The 16,664-nt window shown below is 44.1% G+C and overlaps 1 protein-coding gene across 1 annotated transcript in view; it reads left to right on the top strand.

The window, feature by feature from the left end:
- Window positions 1–16,664, top strand: part of TDRD9 (tudor domain containing 9) — a 114,757-nt gene that overhangs the window by 44,216 nt on the left and 53,877 nt on the right. The window contains exons 8-12 of the mRNA XM_034642919.1: window positions 2,329–2,432; window positions 9,778–9,842; window positions 11,730–11,784; window positions 11,934–12,018; window positions 13,737–13,794. Coding sequence (XP_034498810.1) covers window positions 2,329–2,432; window positions 9,778–9,842; window positions 11,730–11,784; window positions 11,934–12,018; window positions 13,737–13,794 — 367 coding nt within the window. The remainder of the gene's footprint in view (window positions 1–2,328; window positions 2,433–9,777; window positions 9,843–11,729; window positions 11,785–11,933; window positions 12,019–13,736; window positions 13,795–16,664) is intronic.

Raw genomic sequence — 16,664 nt, forward strand, 5'->3', positions numbered from 1 at the left:
TGTCTGTTGTTTGCCTCTGACTCTTGCACGTGGAGGGAGACAAGTTGAACAGTGGGGCGGTCAGCCCATGACCTACTTACTTGTATTTGCTTTGTCACCTGTGTGAAGCCTTCTTGGAGAAAACATGGTTATGTTCGGTGTCTTAGCATGCTGTTTAAACAATATTCTTTGGGCTTGGCTTCTAGAACTCTGAATACTTTTGAATTGATGGCATGCCTTTTCTGTGGTTTGTGTATAGGAAAACAGTTCTAGATGGATCTGAATGCTACATTGGAGTTTGTGAAAATTATGCTTTTTTTCTATTTCTATTTTGTACAATTGTGTTACGGTTATTGTTTGGATAAAGTAGAAAGTGATTTCAGGTAAAGGTTGAACAACAAGAATGGATTTATTAGGCATGCTTCTTCACAATTACTGATTAAAGAAAAGTCAGTTTATCATACTTACATTAGTAGGATTGTAATAATGATGAAAAATGGTTTATTACTATTTGACTTAATTTACTGTAAAAATTGGAAAAAAAGTTTGCATTTGTGGCTAATTTCTTACCCCCGTAGACTTCTTTTTTTTTTTTTTTAAAGATTTTATTTATTTATTTGACAGAGAGAGAGACAGCCAGCGAGAGAAGGAACACAGGCAGGGGGGGTGGGAGAGGAAGAAACAGGTTCCCAGTGGAGGAGCCTGATGTGGGGCTCGATCCCAGGACTCCGGGATCACGCCCTGAGCCGAAGGCAGACGCTTAGACTAAGCCACCCAGGCGCCTCCCCCCACCCCCGTACACTTCTGATGTGTCTTTCAGAAAGTCAAAAACAATGCCTTGGAACATAGTACTTGATAAGTAAAATGATTAAAAAAAAACCTTCTTACTCTTGGTGCAAGAAAACCCAATATGGTTATGAAATAGATTTTGTGCATATTATCCGGTTTCTGTTGTGCTGCATATTGTAGAGAGAGGCTTATGTAGTGGTGGCTTTGGCCCCACGAAGCTGTCAGCTCAGACCGGTGATGCCATCTCCATCGGGGGTTTGCTCCTGTGGTTGAGCCCCTGCATTCTGCAGAGGTGCCTGGAGGGTGGCTTTAAATTATGTGGGCTCAGTGGGGTTTGTTTTAATACACAGTATGGAAAGAGCTGAGATGGCCATCGACAGATGACTGGATAAAGAGGATGGGGTGTATATATACAATGGAATATTATTCAGCCATCGGAAGGGATGAATACTTAACCATATACATCAGTGTGGGTGGAACTAGAGGGTATTACGCTGAGTGAAATAAGTCAATCAGAGAAAGATAATTATCATGATTGCATTGATACGTGGGATTTAAGAAACAAAACAGAGGATCATAGGGGAAGGGAGGGAAAAATAAAATAAGGTGAAATCAGAGAGGGAGACAAACCATAAGAGACTTTTTTTTTTTAAGATTTTATTTATTTGACAGAGAAGCATAAACAAGGAGCAGCAGGCAGAGGCAGAGGGAGAAGCAGGCTCCCCCCTGAGCAAGGAGCCTGATGTGGGGCTCGATCCCTGGACCCTGGGATCATGACCCGAGCCAAAGGCAGTTGCTCAACCAACGGAGCCACCCAGGCACCCCCATAAGAGACTCTTAATCACAGGAAACAAACTGAGGGTTGCTGGAGGGAGGGGAGGTGGGCGGGAGGATGGGGTAACTGGGTGATGGGCATGAAGGAGGGCACGTGATGTAATGAGCAGGGGGTGTTATATAAGACTGATGAATCACTGAGCTCTACCTCTGAAACCAGTAATACGGTATATGTTAATTAATCGAGCTTAAATTTTAAAAAACATGAAAAAAATGAAAGTAGTCTAGTGACCTCCTAAACCTTGGCGGCTGGATGACATGGTTATATCCTTACGGTAAGTTGGCAGACGTACCTGGGATATTCCCTGTTCCTGGCCCTTGTGACTATGGTGGTGTTGACCTCTCAGGGCTTGTTGAGATAGCTGTTTGACAGAGGGGAGGGGTGCTGGCGCTGGGATCAGAAACTCCCCTGGGCTCCATACACATTTGGAGCAACTTATTCTGTCTGCAAACTAGGTTTCTGGACAGACGTTTCACTTCTGTGTGCTTGTCCTATGACTCCGTCCTTGCTCCGGTGACAGGGCAGGGATGCAGTAGTACGCGCCATGGGTGTGGGAGCCTTGAGGAGAGCCTGACACTCAGCAAGTGTTCGCATCTCTGCTGCCAATGATACTTTTTATTGGGGTATTTGTTACAGTGGTATACTGAAGAGAGTCACCCTTCTAACCCCAGAATCCCCTCGTAGTCCTGTTGTGATATTCCAGCCTTTTCTTTTACTGTGTTTAGCTTCCTCCTTGTGTCCTGGAGGAGCCGATGATTACTAAGGATGTATATGAAGTTGCTGTCTCCCTGATCCAGATGTTCGATAACTTGGATATGAAGGAGAGAGGGTAAGAGACGCTCTATGTGGCAGTGTGCTTAAAGTATGATTTTTAAAAATGTGGTATTCATTTAGACACTTTTTAGTGTTTGTTAAGATATAACTGTAGATACTTTTTCCAATAGTCGCTATATATTTTAAAGTAATGTTAGTATGTTGCAATTTTTTTTATTGGAAATTTCCACTTTTTAAAGTAGTTAAAACCAAGTATAGTTTTAAGACTAACAGTTGTGTAAAAGCCAGAAATCACAGCCTGAAGAGAGAATGGTTTCCAGACGTGCTGAGTCCCGCCGCTCCTCGTGTGAGGCACAGCAGGAGGGACCAGCCTGGAGAGGCTGTTGAGAGCCTTGGGCCGCTTGTGTTTGTCAGGACGATATGCTGTGGCTCCTGGCAGGCTCCTTTGTCACCCCTTCCTTCACTCATTTGTTTAGCAGGACCTTTGAAACCTGGAACGTATTTTCCCTTAGGAACAACTTCAGTTTATAAGTGGTGGTTAGAGTCTGCAATTTAAAAAATACCTTTCTGTGCTCATTTCAGTACAGTTCGTAAGTAGAGTTTCTCTGTCGGAACAGCAGACACCGCGAATGTAGAGTCCGCCTCCTCGTGGCAACCAGAGCGTGATTGTGGGCGGCTGTGGTCTTACACGCCTGACATACACGCCCGTGCCTCTCTCCTTTTACTGTTAGTCCCCAAGTGTACGGACCTGTGAAGTGTAAAGTTACTCGTGGTCACGCATTCCTCCGGCACATGACCTGAAAGTGAGTTGGCTGTAATCCAGTCTCCTGTCCCCTCCAACCTGCTTGCATTGTGTAGTATTTTAGCTGTGTTTCTGAGCTCCCCCCAGTTTTTGTTATTTTTATATCATCAGTGTGTTTAGATTTATCCAATATATATAACTTTATTTACTCATCATTCTATCTGGCATCTTAGACTTTCCTTAGATTATTTTCATTCTTCCTAAAGTACATCTTTCAGAAGTTTTTTTAGGAGTCTGTTGGTAAATGTTCTCAGTTTTTATTTTGCTAAAAATGTCTTTATTTCACTCTCATTCTTTTTTTTTTTTTAAAGATTTTATTTATTTATTTGACAGAGANAGAGACAGCCAGCGAGAGAGGGAACACAAGCAGGGGGAGTGGGAGAGGAAGAAGCAGGCTCATAGCAGAGGAGCCTGATGTGGGGCTCGATCCCATAACGCCGGGATCACGCCCTGAGCCGAAGGCAGACGCTTAACCGCTGTGCCACCCAGGCGCCCCTCACTCTCGTTCTTGAAATAGTTTAGTTAGGTTTAAAATATAGGTGGTTCTTTCCTTATTTTTGCTTTTTCTAATTTTTTCATTTAAATAACTTTAGTGAGATATAATTTGCATACATTAAATACGACCATTTTTATTTTTCCTTCTGTATTTTGATGATGTTTTCCCAGAGTCTGGCTTCTCTTACTGCAGCGAGAAGTCACCTTTTGGTCTAACCCCTCCTTGTAGGAATATCTGCCTCTGGCTCCGGCTGACTTTGAGCCACGCTCTTAGTCTTGGAGGATCTGTGGCGTGACTTCTGCGAGCAGGTGGGGTTATTCTTCGTTGATCTTGCTTGAGATTCGGCAGGCTCCTGGAGTGAGAACATTGGTGTCTCTGATGCTTCCTGACAACCTTTTGTCCGGTAGTGTGTGTTCACTGATGATCCTGCCACAAGGGTGGGGGTGTGATGTAATCATTTGCTCCCACTTAGTCCCTGGGATTATTCTATAAAGAGGAATTTCCCTTTTATCACCCTGCCTCTTCTCTCTCTTTAGCTTTTAATGTCACAGTGGACTCAGGGATTTTTTTTTTCCTTTTAAATATACTTAATTTTTTAGAGCAGTTTTTAGGTTCACAGAAATATTGAGAAAAGTACACAGAGTTCCCATATACCCTTTCCCTGACACGGGTACAATGTGCTCTACTGTCAGCATCTTGCCCTGGAGTCATAACTTTGTTTTAATTGACACATCATCATCACCCACAGGCCATAGTTTACTTTAGGGTTCACTATTGGTGTTGTATGTTTTATGGGTTTTGACAAGCGTATGACGACGCATATCCACCCTTGTAATATCAAGCAGAATAGTTTTACCGCCCTCACATCCTTTGTGCTCTGCCTGTTCATCCCTCCCTCCCCCATAACCAATGACAACCTTCTTACTGTCTCCATAGTTCTGCCTTTTTCAGGATGTCATGTAGTTGGGAATCCTGCATATGCAGTCTTTTCAGATTGGCTTCTTTCACTTACCAATATGCATTTAAGATTCTTCCATGTCTTTCCATGGCTCGATGGCTCATTTCTTGTTAGCGCTGAACAGCATTCCTTCATCTGGATGGACCACAGTTTATTTCTCTGTTCACCTACTAAAGGACATCTTGGTTGCTTCCAAGTTTGAGCAGTTAAGAATAAAGCTATCATAAATATCCGTGTTCAAACTTTGTGTGGACATACGTTTTCAGCTTCTTTGGATAAATACCAAGGAACATGATTGCTTGCATACCGGATGTGAGTATGTTTACTTTTGTAAGAAACCACACAAGTGGGGCGCCTAGGTGGCTCAGTTGGTTAGGCATCTGCCTTTGGCTCAGGTTATGGTCCTGGGGTCCTGGGATCGAGCCTGAATTGGGCTCCCTGCTCAGTGGGGAGCCTGCTTCTCCCTCTCCCTTTCCCCCTCCCCCTACTTGTGTGCGCTCTCTCATGATCTCTCAAATAAACAAATAAAATCTTAAAAAAACAGCAACAGTTTAGTGTCTTCCAAAGCGGCTGTACCCTTTTACATTCCCCACAGCAAATGAATGAGAGGCCCTGTTGCTCCACATCCTCGCTGGCATTTGGTTTTGCTAGAGTTCTCGATTTTGGCTGCTCCATTTTTTTTGGCATGTAGCTGTTGGTTACTGTCAGAGTGTTGTGAATTGCGACCTTCAGCATCACATTGTCTGCTGCTTTGTCTTGTTTAATGCTGTGGGTCTGAATTCTACTTTGTCATGTTTCAAGATTGCACCCCCTACTTTCTATCTTTAGCTCTAAAACCTTTGCTATCCCTTTATTTCATTCTTTTTTAAAAGGAGATTTTATTTATTTATTTATTTATTTATTTATTTATTTATTTAATTTATTTATTTATTTTAGAGACAGTGCTCAAGCGGGGGAAAGGGGCAGAGGGGGAGGGAGAGAGAATCTGAAGCAGACTCCATGCTGAGCACAGAGCCCGATGTGCGGCTCGATCTCAAGACTGCAAGATCATGACCTGAGTTGAAATGAAGAGTTGGACGCTCAACTGACTGAGCCACCTGGGCGTCCCTCACCATAGTCCATTTTAGAACATGTTCATCATCTCAAAAAGAAACCATGACCCTTTTGCACTCTTCCCTTATCCTTCCCCTTCACCCCCAGCTCTAAGCAACCACTAGTCAATTTCCTGTCTTTGTAGGTTTCCCTCTTCTTGACCTTCATATGAATGCAATCTTGATGTTTGGTGACTGCCTTCTTTCACTGACTGAAAGTTTTCAAGGTCCATCCATGTTGTAGCGTATGTCAATACTTTATTCCTTTTTGTGGCTGAATAACAGTCCACTGTATGGATAGACCACATTTTGTTTATCCACTTGTGTATTGATGGTGATTTAGGTTCTCTTTCTCCTTTTGGCTTTTACGAATAATGCTGCCATGAAAGTTCACGTGCAAGTACTTGTGTGGACGTCTGTGTTCATTTTTCTGGTGCATATGCCTGGGAGTGGAATTTCTGGGTCATGCAGTCACTCTGTATATGACCATGTGAGGAAGTGCCAAACTGGTTTCCAGAGCTTTCTGCATCATTTTACATTTGCCCCAGCACCTTAGGAGGGGCCCGATCTCTCCACGTCCTTGCCACTGCTGGTTGATGTCTGATCTTTGCTTGCAGCCTTCCTAGTGGGTCGGAAGTGGTATCACATTGTGGTTTTGATGTACATTTCCATAATGACTAATGATGTTGAACATCTTTTTATGAGCTTATTGGCAATTTGTATATCCTCTGTAAATATACATGTATTAATATTTAGAGACATAAGTCCTTTGTCCATTTTTAATTAGGTTATCTTTTTATTATTGAATTGTAAGAGTTCTTTATGTATTCCAGATAAAGCCCTTTAACAGATACATGATTTGCAAATATTTTCTCACATTCTGCAGATTGTGTTTTTATTTTCTTGCTGGTGTCTTTTGAAGCACAGAATTTTAAATTTTGGTTAAGTCTGATTTGTCTACTTTTTCTTTTGTTGCTTATGCTTTTGGTGACATAGCTAAGAATCCATTGCCAAGTTCAGGCTTGAGAAGATTTATCCCTGTTTTCTTCTAAGAGTTTTATAGTTTTGGCTCTTTAATTTAGGTCTTAGGTCTTCGAGTTAATTTTTATGTATGTGTGAGGTGAAAGTTCAGCTTCATTCTTTAGTGTGTGTGCTATACATTTGTCCTAGCACTGTTGGTTAAAGACTCTTCCTGCCCCATTGTACGGTGTTGGTGCCCTTGTTGAAAATGAGTTGCCCATAGATGTGTGGGTTTATTTCTAGTCTCTAAATTCTATCCTGTTGTTCTGTATATCTGTCCTGGGGCTAGTACCACACTATCTTGATTACCATTGCTTTGAAGTAATTTTGAAATGAGGAGTATGGGTCTTCCTAACTTCATTCTTTTTTTTTTTTTTAAAGNGATTTTATTTATTTATTTGACAGAGATAGAGACAGCCAGCGAGAGAGGGAACACAAGCAGGGGGAGTGGGAGAGGAAGAAGCAGGCTCATAGCGGAGGAGCCTGATGGTGGGGCTCGATCCCACAACGCCAGGATCACGCCCTGAGCCGAAGGCAGACGCCTAACCGCTGTGCCACCCAGGCGTCCCTCCTAACTTTGTTCTTATTCAGGATTGTTTTGGCTATACCGAGTCCCTTATAATTCCATGTGAATTTTAGAATAAGCATGTCAGTTTCTCCAGGGAAGCCAGGACTCTGAAAGAGATTGTGTTGAGTCTGTAGATCAGTGTGGGGGGAGTAGTACCATCTTAACTGTTACCATGTTAAGTCTTCCAGTATGGGGTGTTTTTCTGTTTCTTTTGCTTTTTGAAAATCATTTTTTAAAAAGATTTTCTTTATTTGAGAGAGAGAGAATGATCATGAGCAGGGGGAGGGGTAGAGGGAGAAGCAGACTCCCCACTGAGCAGGGAGCCTGATGTGAGTCTCTTTCCCAGGACCCCAGGATCATGACCTGAGCCAAAGGCAGACGCTTAACCGACTGAGCCACCCAGGCGCCCTCACCCAGGCGCTCTTGAAAATCATTTTGAACTTAGGTAGTGTAGCTTACTTAGTAATTTTCAAAGTGTAGGTTTTGCACTTATCTTGTTAAACTTACTCCTGCGTTTTATTCTTTTTGATGTTGGATGTTGAATTTAAGGAAATAATTTCATTTTCAGATGGTTTATTGCAAGTATATAGAAATAACAATTGATTTTTGTATACTGATCTTTTATCCTGCAGCCTTGCTGAAGTCGTTTATTAGTTCTAGTAGGATTTCTTAGGATTTTCTGTACACAGGGTCAGGTCATTTATGAACAGAGATAGTCTTATTTCTTCTTTTCCAGTCTGGATGCCTTGTATTTCTCTCTCTTGCCTGATGGCCCTAGATCCTCCACTGTGGTGCTCAGCAGAGCTGGAGGGGCAGGCGTCCTTGTTCCTGACCTGAGGGACGGACACCTGCTTCTCGCCATCAGGTGTAATGTTTGCTCGGTGCCCCTCCTAAGGTGCTGGGGCAAATGTAAAATGATGCAGAAAGGTAGACGACCTTTATCGGGCTGAGGGAGTTCACTTCCATTTCTAGTTGGTTGAGTTTTTAATTTTTAATTTTATTTTTAAGCTTTTAATGAAGGAGTATTAATTTTTGTTCAGTGCTTTTACTGTGTCTGTTGAGATAATGATGTGAGTTTTGTTTTTTTTCTGTTGGTATAATGTATTACATTAATTGATTTTTAGATGTTAAATCAACTTTGCTTTTTTCAGATAAATTCCATTTGGTCATGGTGTATAATTCTTTCCATATGTTGCTGGATTTGGTTTGCTAGTACTTTGTTGAGGATTTCTGCATTTATGTTTATAAGAGATCTTGGTTTGTGGTTTTCTTGTGATGTCTCTGTCTGGTTTTGGTGTCAGAGTAATACTGGCCTCACAAAGTAAGTTGGGAAATGTTTTGTTTTTTAGAAGTTTGTGAAGAATTGGTATCAATTCTTTGGTAGAATTCAGGTCTGGGCTTTCTTTCTGGGTAGTTTTGAAATTATCGATCCATTCTCTTCCTTTGTTGTAGGTCTGTTCAGATTGTTTTTTTTTTTTGGGTCAGTTTCAGTAGTTTGTGTCTTTTTAGATATCTGTCCATTTCATGACAGCTGTCTACTTTGTGGCTGTACAGTTGTCCATAACGTTCCTTCGTAATCCTTCTTATTTCTGTAAAGTCAGTAGTAAGGTCCTCTCTTTCATTTGTGACTCTGTCTAGTATTTTGAATCTTCTCTCTTTTTCTCTTGGCCAAACTAGGTAAAGATTTGTCCATTTCATTGATTTTTTTTTCCAAAGACCCAGGTTTGGCTTTTATTGATTTTTCTCTGTTGTTTTACTTTCCCTATTGTATTAGTTTTCACTCTAGTCTTTGTCATTTCTTGGAGGAGTGGAGCAACAACAATCTAGGCTCTACCTGGAACAGTAACTGCAGACGAGGAGAAGGGATGTGGGGGTGAGCTGGGACCCGCCCCCCAGAGGCTCCGGGCCCCCGTCTGTTCCTGCCAGCCGTCTCACTGCTCAGCCGGAGGCACCTGATTTTGCTTGCCTGTCTCTTGTCTGTCTCTCTAGCTAGAATGTGAGCTCCAAAGAGCAGGGACCTTACCTGTCTTGTTACCACCTTACCTGCCTGCATGAGGAGACCTCACAGGGTGCAGAGAACAAAAGTTCTGATTTCACACAAAGGAAGTATTTTGATGGGAGCAGGAAGTCGAGCTGGTGCTTTGAGTTTAAGTTTTACTCGTAGTTATTTTTAAAGTTTTGTATTTTGAAATTCTAGGTTACAATAGCTAAATTTCAAGGGAAAGTTTGGCAGATAATAATGAGTTTTTATAGGAGAAAACAGTGGGAGTCGGGGGGCTTGGGGCCCCATAGTGATTGTGGGGCTATGTCCTGGGGCCTCTGTGTTTTCTTCTGTTCAAGAAGGAACGGTATACTGGCTGGCGGGCAGAAGATTTTCGTACTCAGAAGCCTGGACTGTTAGGTTCTGGAACTGCAGCAGCTGTGCTCACCTGGATTAACGTTTGTGCACTTCACCTTCGTAACAGGAGCAAGACCTGGTCAGGTGCCCAGTTTGTGTTGGAGCGTAGCAGCGTGTTGGTGTTTTTGCCAGGTGAGCGTCATACCTGTGACCTGGGCGGAGGCTGCATTTGTGTCTAGCCCATATTGTGAAAAATGGTACTCACTGTGTGAATTTAGTCTTTTTTAGACCCCGAGAACATGAACAAGTTTTGATCTCTTATTGGAACCTTTGAGTTGCTAAAGTGATTGATCACGAAGAATTTAATTTTTTGAAGGCAGTCGTACCCCCTTCAAAATTTTCAATACGATAAATGGCTTTGTTAAACTTGCTATTTCATGTATATGGTTATAAATGTGAGGTATGGCCATCAGCGTACATTTAAGCTCTCTTAATGACAGTGTTGTTACTGTGACACCACAAGAGTCCTTGCATCCCTTTCTTAATATTTGGGAAGATTGGCCCTTCAGATATCTGAAAAGATTAATTTATGTTAAATTGTACTTTTTCAAAATGATGTTTTTGATTTTTTAAAAATCAAGTGGTATAGTTCGGTGGAACATTATGACAGTAATTCACGTATTTTTGGTTGTGGGAAGGTAATATAGAGAGCATATGAATATTTGTGATGGTAGATTTGGTGAACAAAAAGCCTGAATAAGAGAAACTTATACTTAATTTGGGGTGCAGCATTTGAGTTTGTAACTTTGATCATGTTTTGCCTAGGTTGATATGGGTTAGTTTTGTGCCCAGGAAACAACCATTAGCTGACGGTGGGGTGGAGCTGTACTTACCCCAATAAATATTTGTCCAGGACTTGTGTGCATAACAGCATATTAAGGAAAAGTATGACCAGAGCAGAGCCACAGTGGTATGGGCTTAAGAATACCCAAAAGTGAGAGGAATACCTTTTAACTGCTAAACATTGTCTGCAGAAAATATTAACAAATGATATTTCACAGCGTACATTTCTGTCTTTCTGTTCTGTGTTTATGTGAGTGCAGGTTTGATATATGTTTATTTCATTCTGCTCTTTTGGGAATGGTTCTGTACTAGTTTTATAGGGCTGCTGTGATAAAGGGCTATGAGCTGTAAGTCTTCAGACTACAAATTTATTCTCTCACTGTCCTGGAGACCAGGAGTCCACAATCAAGGTGTTGGCAGGGCCCTGCTCCCTCTGGGGTTCTGGGTAGAGTCCTCCCTTGCCTCTCCCAGCCTCTGGCAGCCACCTTCCATCCATTCTTGGCGTCCCTCCTGTTTCTGCCTCCCTTGTTAACATGGCGCGCATGCTCTGTGTCTGTCCCTCTCCCTCCGCCTGAAGGGAGCACCAGTCGTATTGGAGTAAGGGCTTGTCTTCTCCAGTATGATCTCACCTTAGCTCATTATGTCTGCGGTGATACTGTTTGCAAATAAAATCATGTCCTTAGGTACTGGGGCTAGGACTTGAACATCTCTTTGGGGGACACAGTTCAACCCCATTATAGGGTTGATACTTCAGGATGACCGAAAAGCACGTGAGTTTTACGTATCAATAGACGTTTCTTAAACCTAATGAAAATGATTTAGTATATCTCTGTGACCAAGACTTTTTAAAAACTATTTTTTTTTTGGTTGTAAAATGTAGCATGTTCATCGTAGGAAATTTGGAAAAGTCAGTGAGAAATAAAAAAGAAATGTAAAATTTCTCAGATGGTCACACTTGCAGGCAGTCACTGTTGTACAAAGGAAAACACTGGAAGAGTGTGAGTTTTTCCCCATATTTTTGAGTTACTAGTAATCAGTGTCATTGTATGTTTTTATTTGCAATTGTGATGTAATTGGGCAAAGAGGATAATAACAAAGTCAAATAAAATGAATTGGTAGGGCCTTTTTTGAAAAAGATGTCATTTTAATTTAAAGGTGTTTTTTTGTTTTTGTTTTTTTTTTCAGTAATAAATACATCCTTCTCCCCCCCCACCACTTCTTTTTTTTCTTCCCCAGGTCTGGGTGAAATAAACTATATGCACGAACTTCTCACAAACATGGTTCACAAAAGGTGTGTTTCAAATGATGCAGCTTTGTTTTTACCAATATATTATTGTTTTGTTCCTGTCTGATCGTGTCAGTGAACAGTTAGTCATTTTTTTGTGTTCTCATATACATCTACTTTTTATGGACATTTTATTTCATTAATCTGTTCCCTAGGTTACAGGTTTATCCGCTCCATTCAAGTGTGACTCTAGAAGAACAGAAGAATGTGTTTTTAAGTCCAGTTCCTGGGTACAGAAAGGTAGGAACCCAGGAGGCAAGTTGCAAGCACTTTGGGTACCTTTTCCTTAGAGACTCTACCAATGGAGAATGCTAACATTTCAGCTTATTTGGATCCTGTATTCTGTAGCTAGTGGTTCTCCCTAAGCACATAATTGCCTGATGAGCCAGGTATGTTGTTAATTTTGTCCTTTATCTTGCAAGTCAGTTGCTAACATTTTTAAATTTCCTCAACTTCTGGGCATTGTTGCTAGTGGATTTTGATGTCTTTTACTCTTTGGTATTTCTCAGATTGTGGGACTGTTCTGGCGTCTGCAGCACTGCTCTGGCAGCTTTGGTTAGAATCCACATTTCTTTCTCAGAGTCCATAGTCTCTCATGCTTCATTCCCCCTTCTGATTACCCCCACTTTCTTTATCCCTTTCCTCTCCTACCGATCTTCCTAGTTCTTATGTTCCATAGATGAGAGAAATCATATGATAATTGTTTCTCTGCTTGACTTATTTCACTTAGCATTATCTCCTCCAGTCCCGTCCATGTTGCAGCAAGGACTTCAGAGGGGAGGGGGTTGGGGGAATGGGATAGGCTGGTGATGGGTAGTAAGGAGGGCACGTATTGCATGGTGCACTGGGTGTTATACGCAAGTAATGAATCATCGAACTTTACATCAAAAAACCAGGGATGTACTGTATGGTGACTAACATAATATAATAAAAATATATTACTATAAAAAAAAAAAGAATCCACATTTCTCAGTCCTGGTTAAAGAGGATTTCTTTAATCTCAGGTTATGTGTGGACCATGGGAATGTCTTAGCACAGCCCTTCTAGAGCTGCCTCAGATGGTCAGGAGCGTCTCATGCACAGTTCAGCCTCCTTGCTTCCAGTACAGATGTTCAGACTCTAGGGTAGCCATGACCTTGCATGGTGTGCCAGTGCCGTCAGAGGCCCAGCCCTTCGTCTGTGTGTTAGCTTGGTTGTGCTTTTTGCCAGCACCCCTGAAGTCCCACATCGGAGGCTGGGGACAGCTATCTTTGCCTGGCTTCTTGCCTGTCGTTTTAAAGCACCTGCTGTGTTGCCAGGCTTTGTGTGTGAGGGATTACACAGGAAGAGGGGTAGCAGGTAAGATCATGCGTGTGGACCTGGGCAGAGAGGTGGCGTGAGTCCCTGTCACCTGTCGTTGTGTGACGTTGAGCAGATCACCTCTCTGAGACTTGTGTTGTTTGAATGCAGACAGTTAGGAAGGCGAATTGTAGTAGTGTGTGTGTGGACTAACATTGCAGTAGTGGCACAGTGCCTGGCGCTGTGCCTGGGTGCGAGCAGTACGAGGAGATAGGTGCTCTTTATTGAACACTCGGTTCATGCCAGCAACAGTTCTGAGCACTTTACCCTTGTTAACTCCTGGGATCTTCACAACAGCCCTGTTGGGGCGGCCATCCTCATTATTACGTGCGTGCCGTGTATGAGAACCACGAGGTAAGTAACTGGCACAACGCCCCACCCTGGTGTAGGGCAGAGCTGGGAGCCCACCCTGCACCAAGTCCCCCACCCCCCTCCTGGACCCCTGAGCAGTTGTAGCTTGTAGAAAACAGTTAAACTATTAATTTTAAAATTTGAGTCCAATATTTACATTAAAAAGCTTTTAAATAATTTTTGAGCTTGAGGTGTTTTTTTTTCATCTTTGCCTAATGTTTCCAGTGTACAGTAGGAATGTCAGATGCCTTGTTTTTGATGTTTGATAGATTATCCTGTCCACCAACATCGCAGAGAGCTCCGTCACAGTTCCAGATGTCAAATACGGTAAGTTGCCTCTCGGTTTTCCCCACAGTGTGAACTGTAGTATTTGTAGGCAGATCTGCCCCTCAGGAATTCATCTTCCTCCTCGTCCCCATCTCTTGTTTGGAAGTTTCTCCATACTTGTAGTTCACCACTTCCTCCTCCTCTGGGGCATTGTGAGGCCTTTGTGGACAGGGGAGCTTGGGGCTGCCGCACGTTGGGTTCTGCGGCTGGAGGGAGGGGCGTGGGCAGGAGCTTGGCTGATCTGTCACTCAGGGTAGCTTAGTGGGTTACTGTGTCAACTCAGAGGGAAGCTACTCATAATCTGGTATTTTCCATATATGATTACTTTGTGAGATTGCTTTATTAATGGATTTTCTAAGTTTATTACTTCATATTTTGAAGCTTCACTTGTGCCAGGCACTGCTCTTGATGCTGGGGGGACAGTGATGAGTTAGCCAAAGCCCTGTCTCATGGTGGCTGTGTGCTGTGTGCTGTGTGCTGTGTGCTGTGTGCTGTGTGCTGTGTGCTGTGTTCTGTGTTCTGTGTGCTGTGTTCTGTGTGCTGTGTGCTGTGTTCTGTGTTCTGTGTGCTGTGTGCTGTGTTCTGTGTGCTGTGTTCTGTGTGCTGTGTGCTGTGTTCTGTGTTCTGGTGGGAGAGACAGACAGCAGGCAAAAATATGGATCGTTTCAGGGAGAGCTCAGTGCTGTGTAGGAGAGTGCATCAGACAGAGGGTTATAGTTATTGGGAAAAATGGTCTTTTAGACAGGGTGATGTGGGAACATCTTGCTGAGGAAGTGGTATTTGAACAAGACTTGAATCGAGTGAGGAATGAGCCATGGGAAGACGTGGTTCAGGCTTGGGGAATGGGTTTGAGGAGAAGCAAGGGGACAGAGTGGGTGGACAGATAAACACGTAAACCTGGGGAATGACGGTGTCTTATCTCTGTGCCAGGGATGATTCTGGCTGCTAGAGAAATAGTAAACAGGCAAAAGTCTTTGTTTTCAGATACCTTCAGTGTAGGTAATTGAAAGACAAATAAAATGAGACATGCAGTATGTGAAATGATGGTGTGTCTAAGAGGACGAAGTAGAGAGGGCAGGGGGTAGTGGGGAAGGGCAACTGAGGTTGTTGATGGAGTGGCCAGGGAAGGGGTGGGGGCTTGGGGAGGAGTGTTTGTAGGAGGAACAGAGTGTGCAAAGTCTGTGAAGCAAGTGCAGGAAGACTGGTAAAGGAAGTAGGGAGACTGGGGAGCTGGACCAGGTGCGTGGGAAGGGAGTGGTTGGAGGGAGAGGTCAGAGAAGTAAAGGGGTGGGGTACCAGGCCTTCTAGGGCATGTGAGGCCTTTGGGTTTTGCTGGTGAGAGAGTTCTGAGAATAGGGATGACTTGCCTGCAGTTCATCCAAGGGCAGACTACAGCGGGGCTGAGGGGAGTGGGGGTGCCAAGTGAGGAGGGTACGACTAGTGTGGGCAAGAATCCGTGGTGGTTTGCAGGGGCATTTGGCGGGATGGACGTAAGGAGTGGCCAGTTCTGGAGAGGTGTGCTGGGGGATCTGGTGCGGGGCTGTGGGAGACATGGAGAGGTAAGGTGGGGACACCTGCTGTGTGTCCAGGAATAGTCTGCTGTGTAGCCTGGAGACCAGCGGTCCACGGGTGGCCGCGCTCCCCAGCGAGTGCACATGGTGAAGGCGTTTCTGGTATTTAAAGATGGGCAGTAATGGGGAGCTGCAGAGGGACAGCCAGCAAAGTCCTAGACACTAAATCAGAAGGTGTTGTGAGGAAGATGGGGTGGACAAGAATGTCATGCTGATGATTGGTCAGGTTTGAAGAAGACTGGAAATTGGCTATGGATTTAGCAACATGGACGTCATTGGTGACCTTGACCAGAGCAGTTTTGCTGGAGGTCACAAAAGGATGGAAGGGGAGAGGCGTTGGAGGCAGTGAAGTCAGCACTGAGGCATTCTGCTGTAAAGGGGAGCAAAGAAATAGGGCGGTAGCTGAACAGCAGCTGGAGCCAACAGAACACATTTCCAGTACCAGCGGGAGACTGAGCAGCACTTTCCTTGGGTGACGGGAAATGTACAGAGGACGATGCAGGAGAGAGGGCCCGGTTGCTGTGGCCTCGTCCTTGTGAAGGGCAGAGGGGATGCGATGGGGCACCGCATGGGTGCTTGGCCTCTGTGTGCATGTGGGTGGTTTCCCTTTGCTCCCAGGGAAAGGCTGGAGTGTGAGGACAGGTGCCCAAGGGAGCTCACGAGGCCCTCTACGTCCTTGGCTTCCCCCAGTGAGCCAGAGGCATGGACGTTAGCACACAGTGAGATGAGGGGGCCGTAGAGATTTGACAGGACCCTAAAGACTTGGGGGGGTGAGGTTGATGGACCAGGGGCTGTGTCCCCTGAGGGCCACTCTAGCCTAGTGGCCAGGAATAGAAAGGCGGCAGTCCATCTGCTGGCCTGATGGGTTTGTCCTTCTCTGGCTCCAGGAACTGTGCAGCGGAGGCCTGGGCTGTGCTTGGTCAGACTAGCAGATCAGAATGGGAAGGCACAGAGTTCCCAATACTTTCAGGGAGTGGATCTTAAGTTTGGTCAGCAGGGAAAGGAGGACCGGAGGTAGCAAATGGAGGGACAGCTAACAGGTCGTAAGATGGACAGATCGTGGGGCCATGTACAGGGAGTAAGGATAGCTGTGTAGGCCTGGAGGCAGGGAGAGGAAGGATAATTCTGGTTCAGAGAGGGGCGCTTTCTGTCACTGTAACGCCAGTGTCAGGTACGGCCCTGGGTGGAGGGTGGAGGACAGGATGATCGGAGGGAGTTGATGGGATGCCTCCATTGTTTGCTGGGCATGAAAGTCACCAAAAATTCTGGTGGGAGCAGCGTTGGAGGGCGTGAGGACTG

Source organism: Ailuropoda melanoleuca, chromosome 14, assembly GCF_002007445.2.
Source record: "Ailuropoda melanoleuca isolate Jingjing chromosome 14, ASM200744v2, whole genome shotgun sequence".
Classification (NCBI taxonomy): Eukaryota; Metazoa; Chordata; class Mammalia; order Carnivora; family Ursidae; genus Ailuropoda; species Ailuropoda melanoleuca.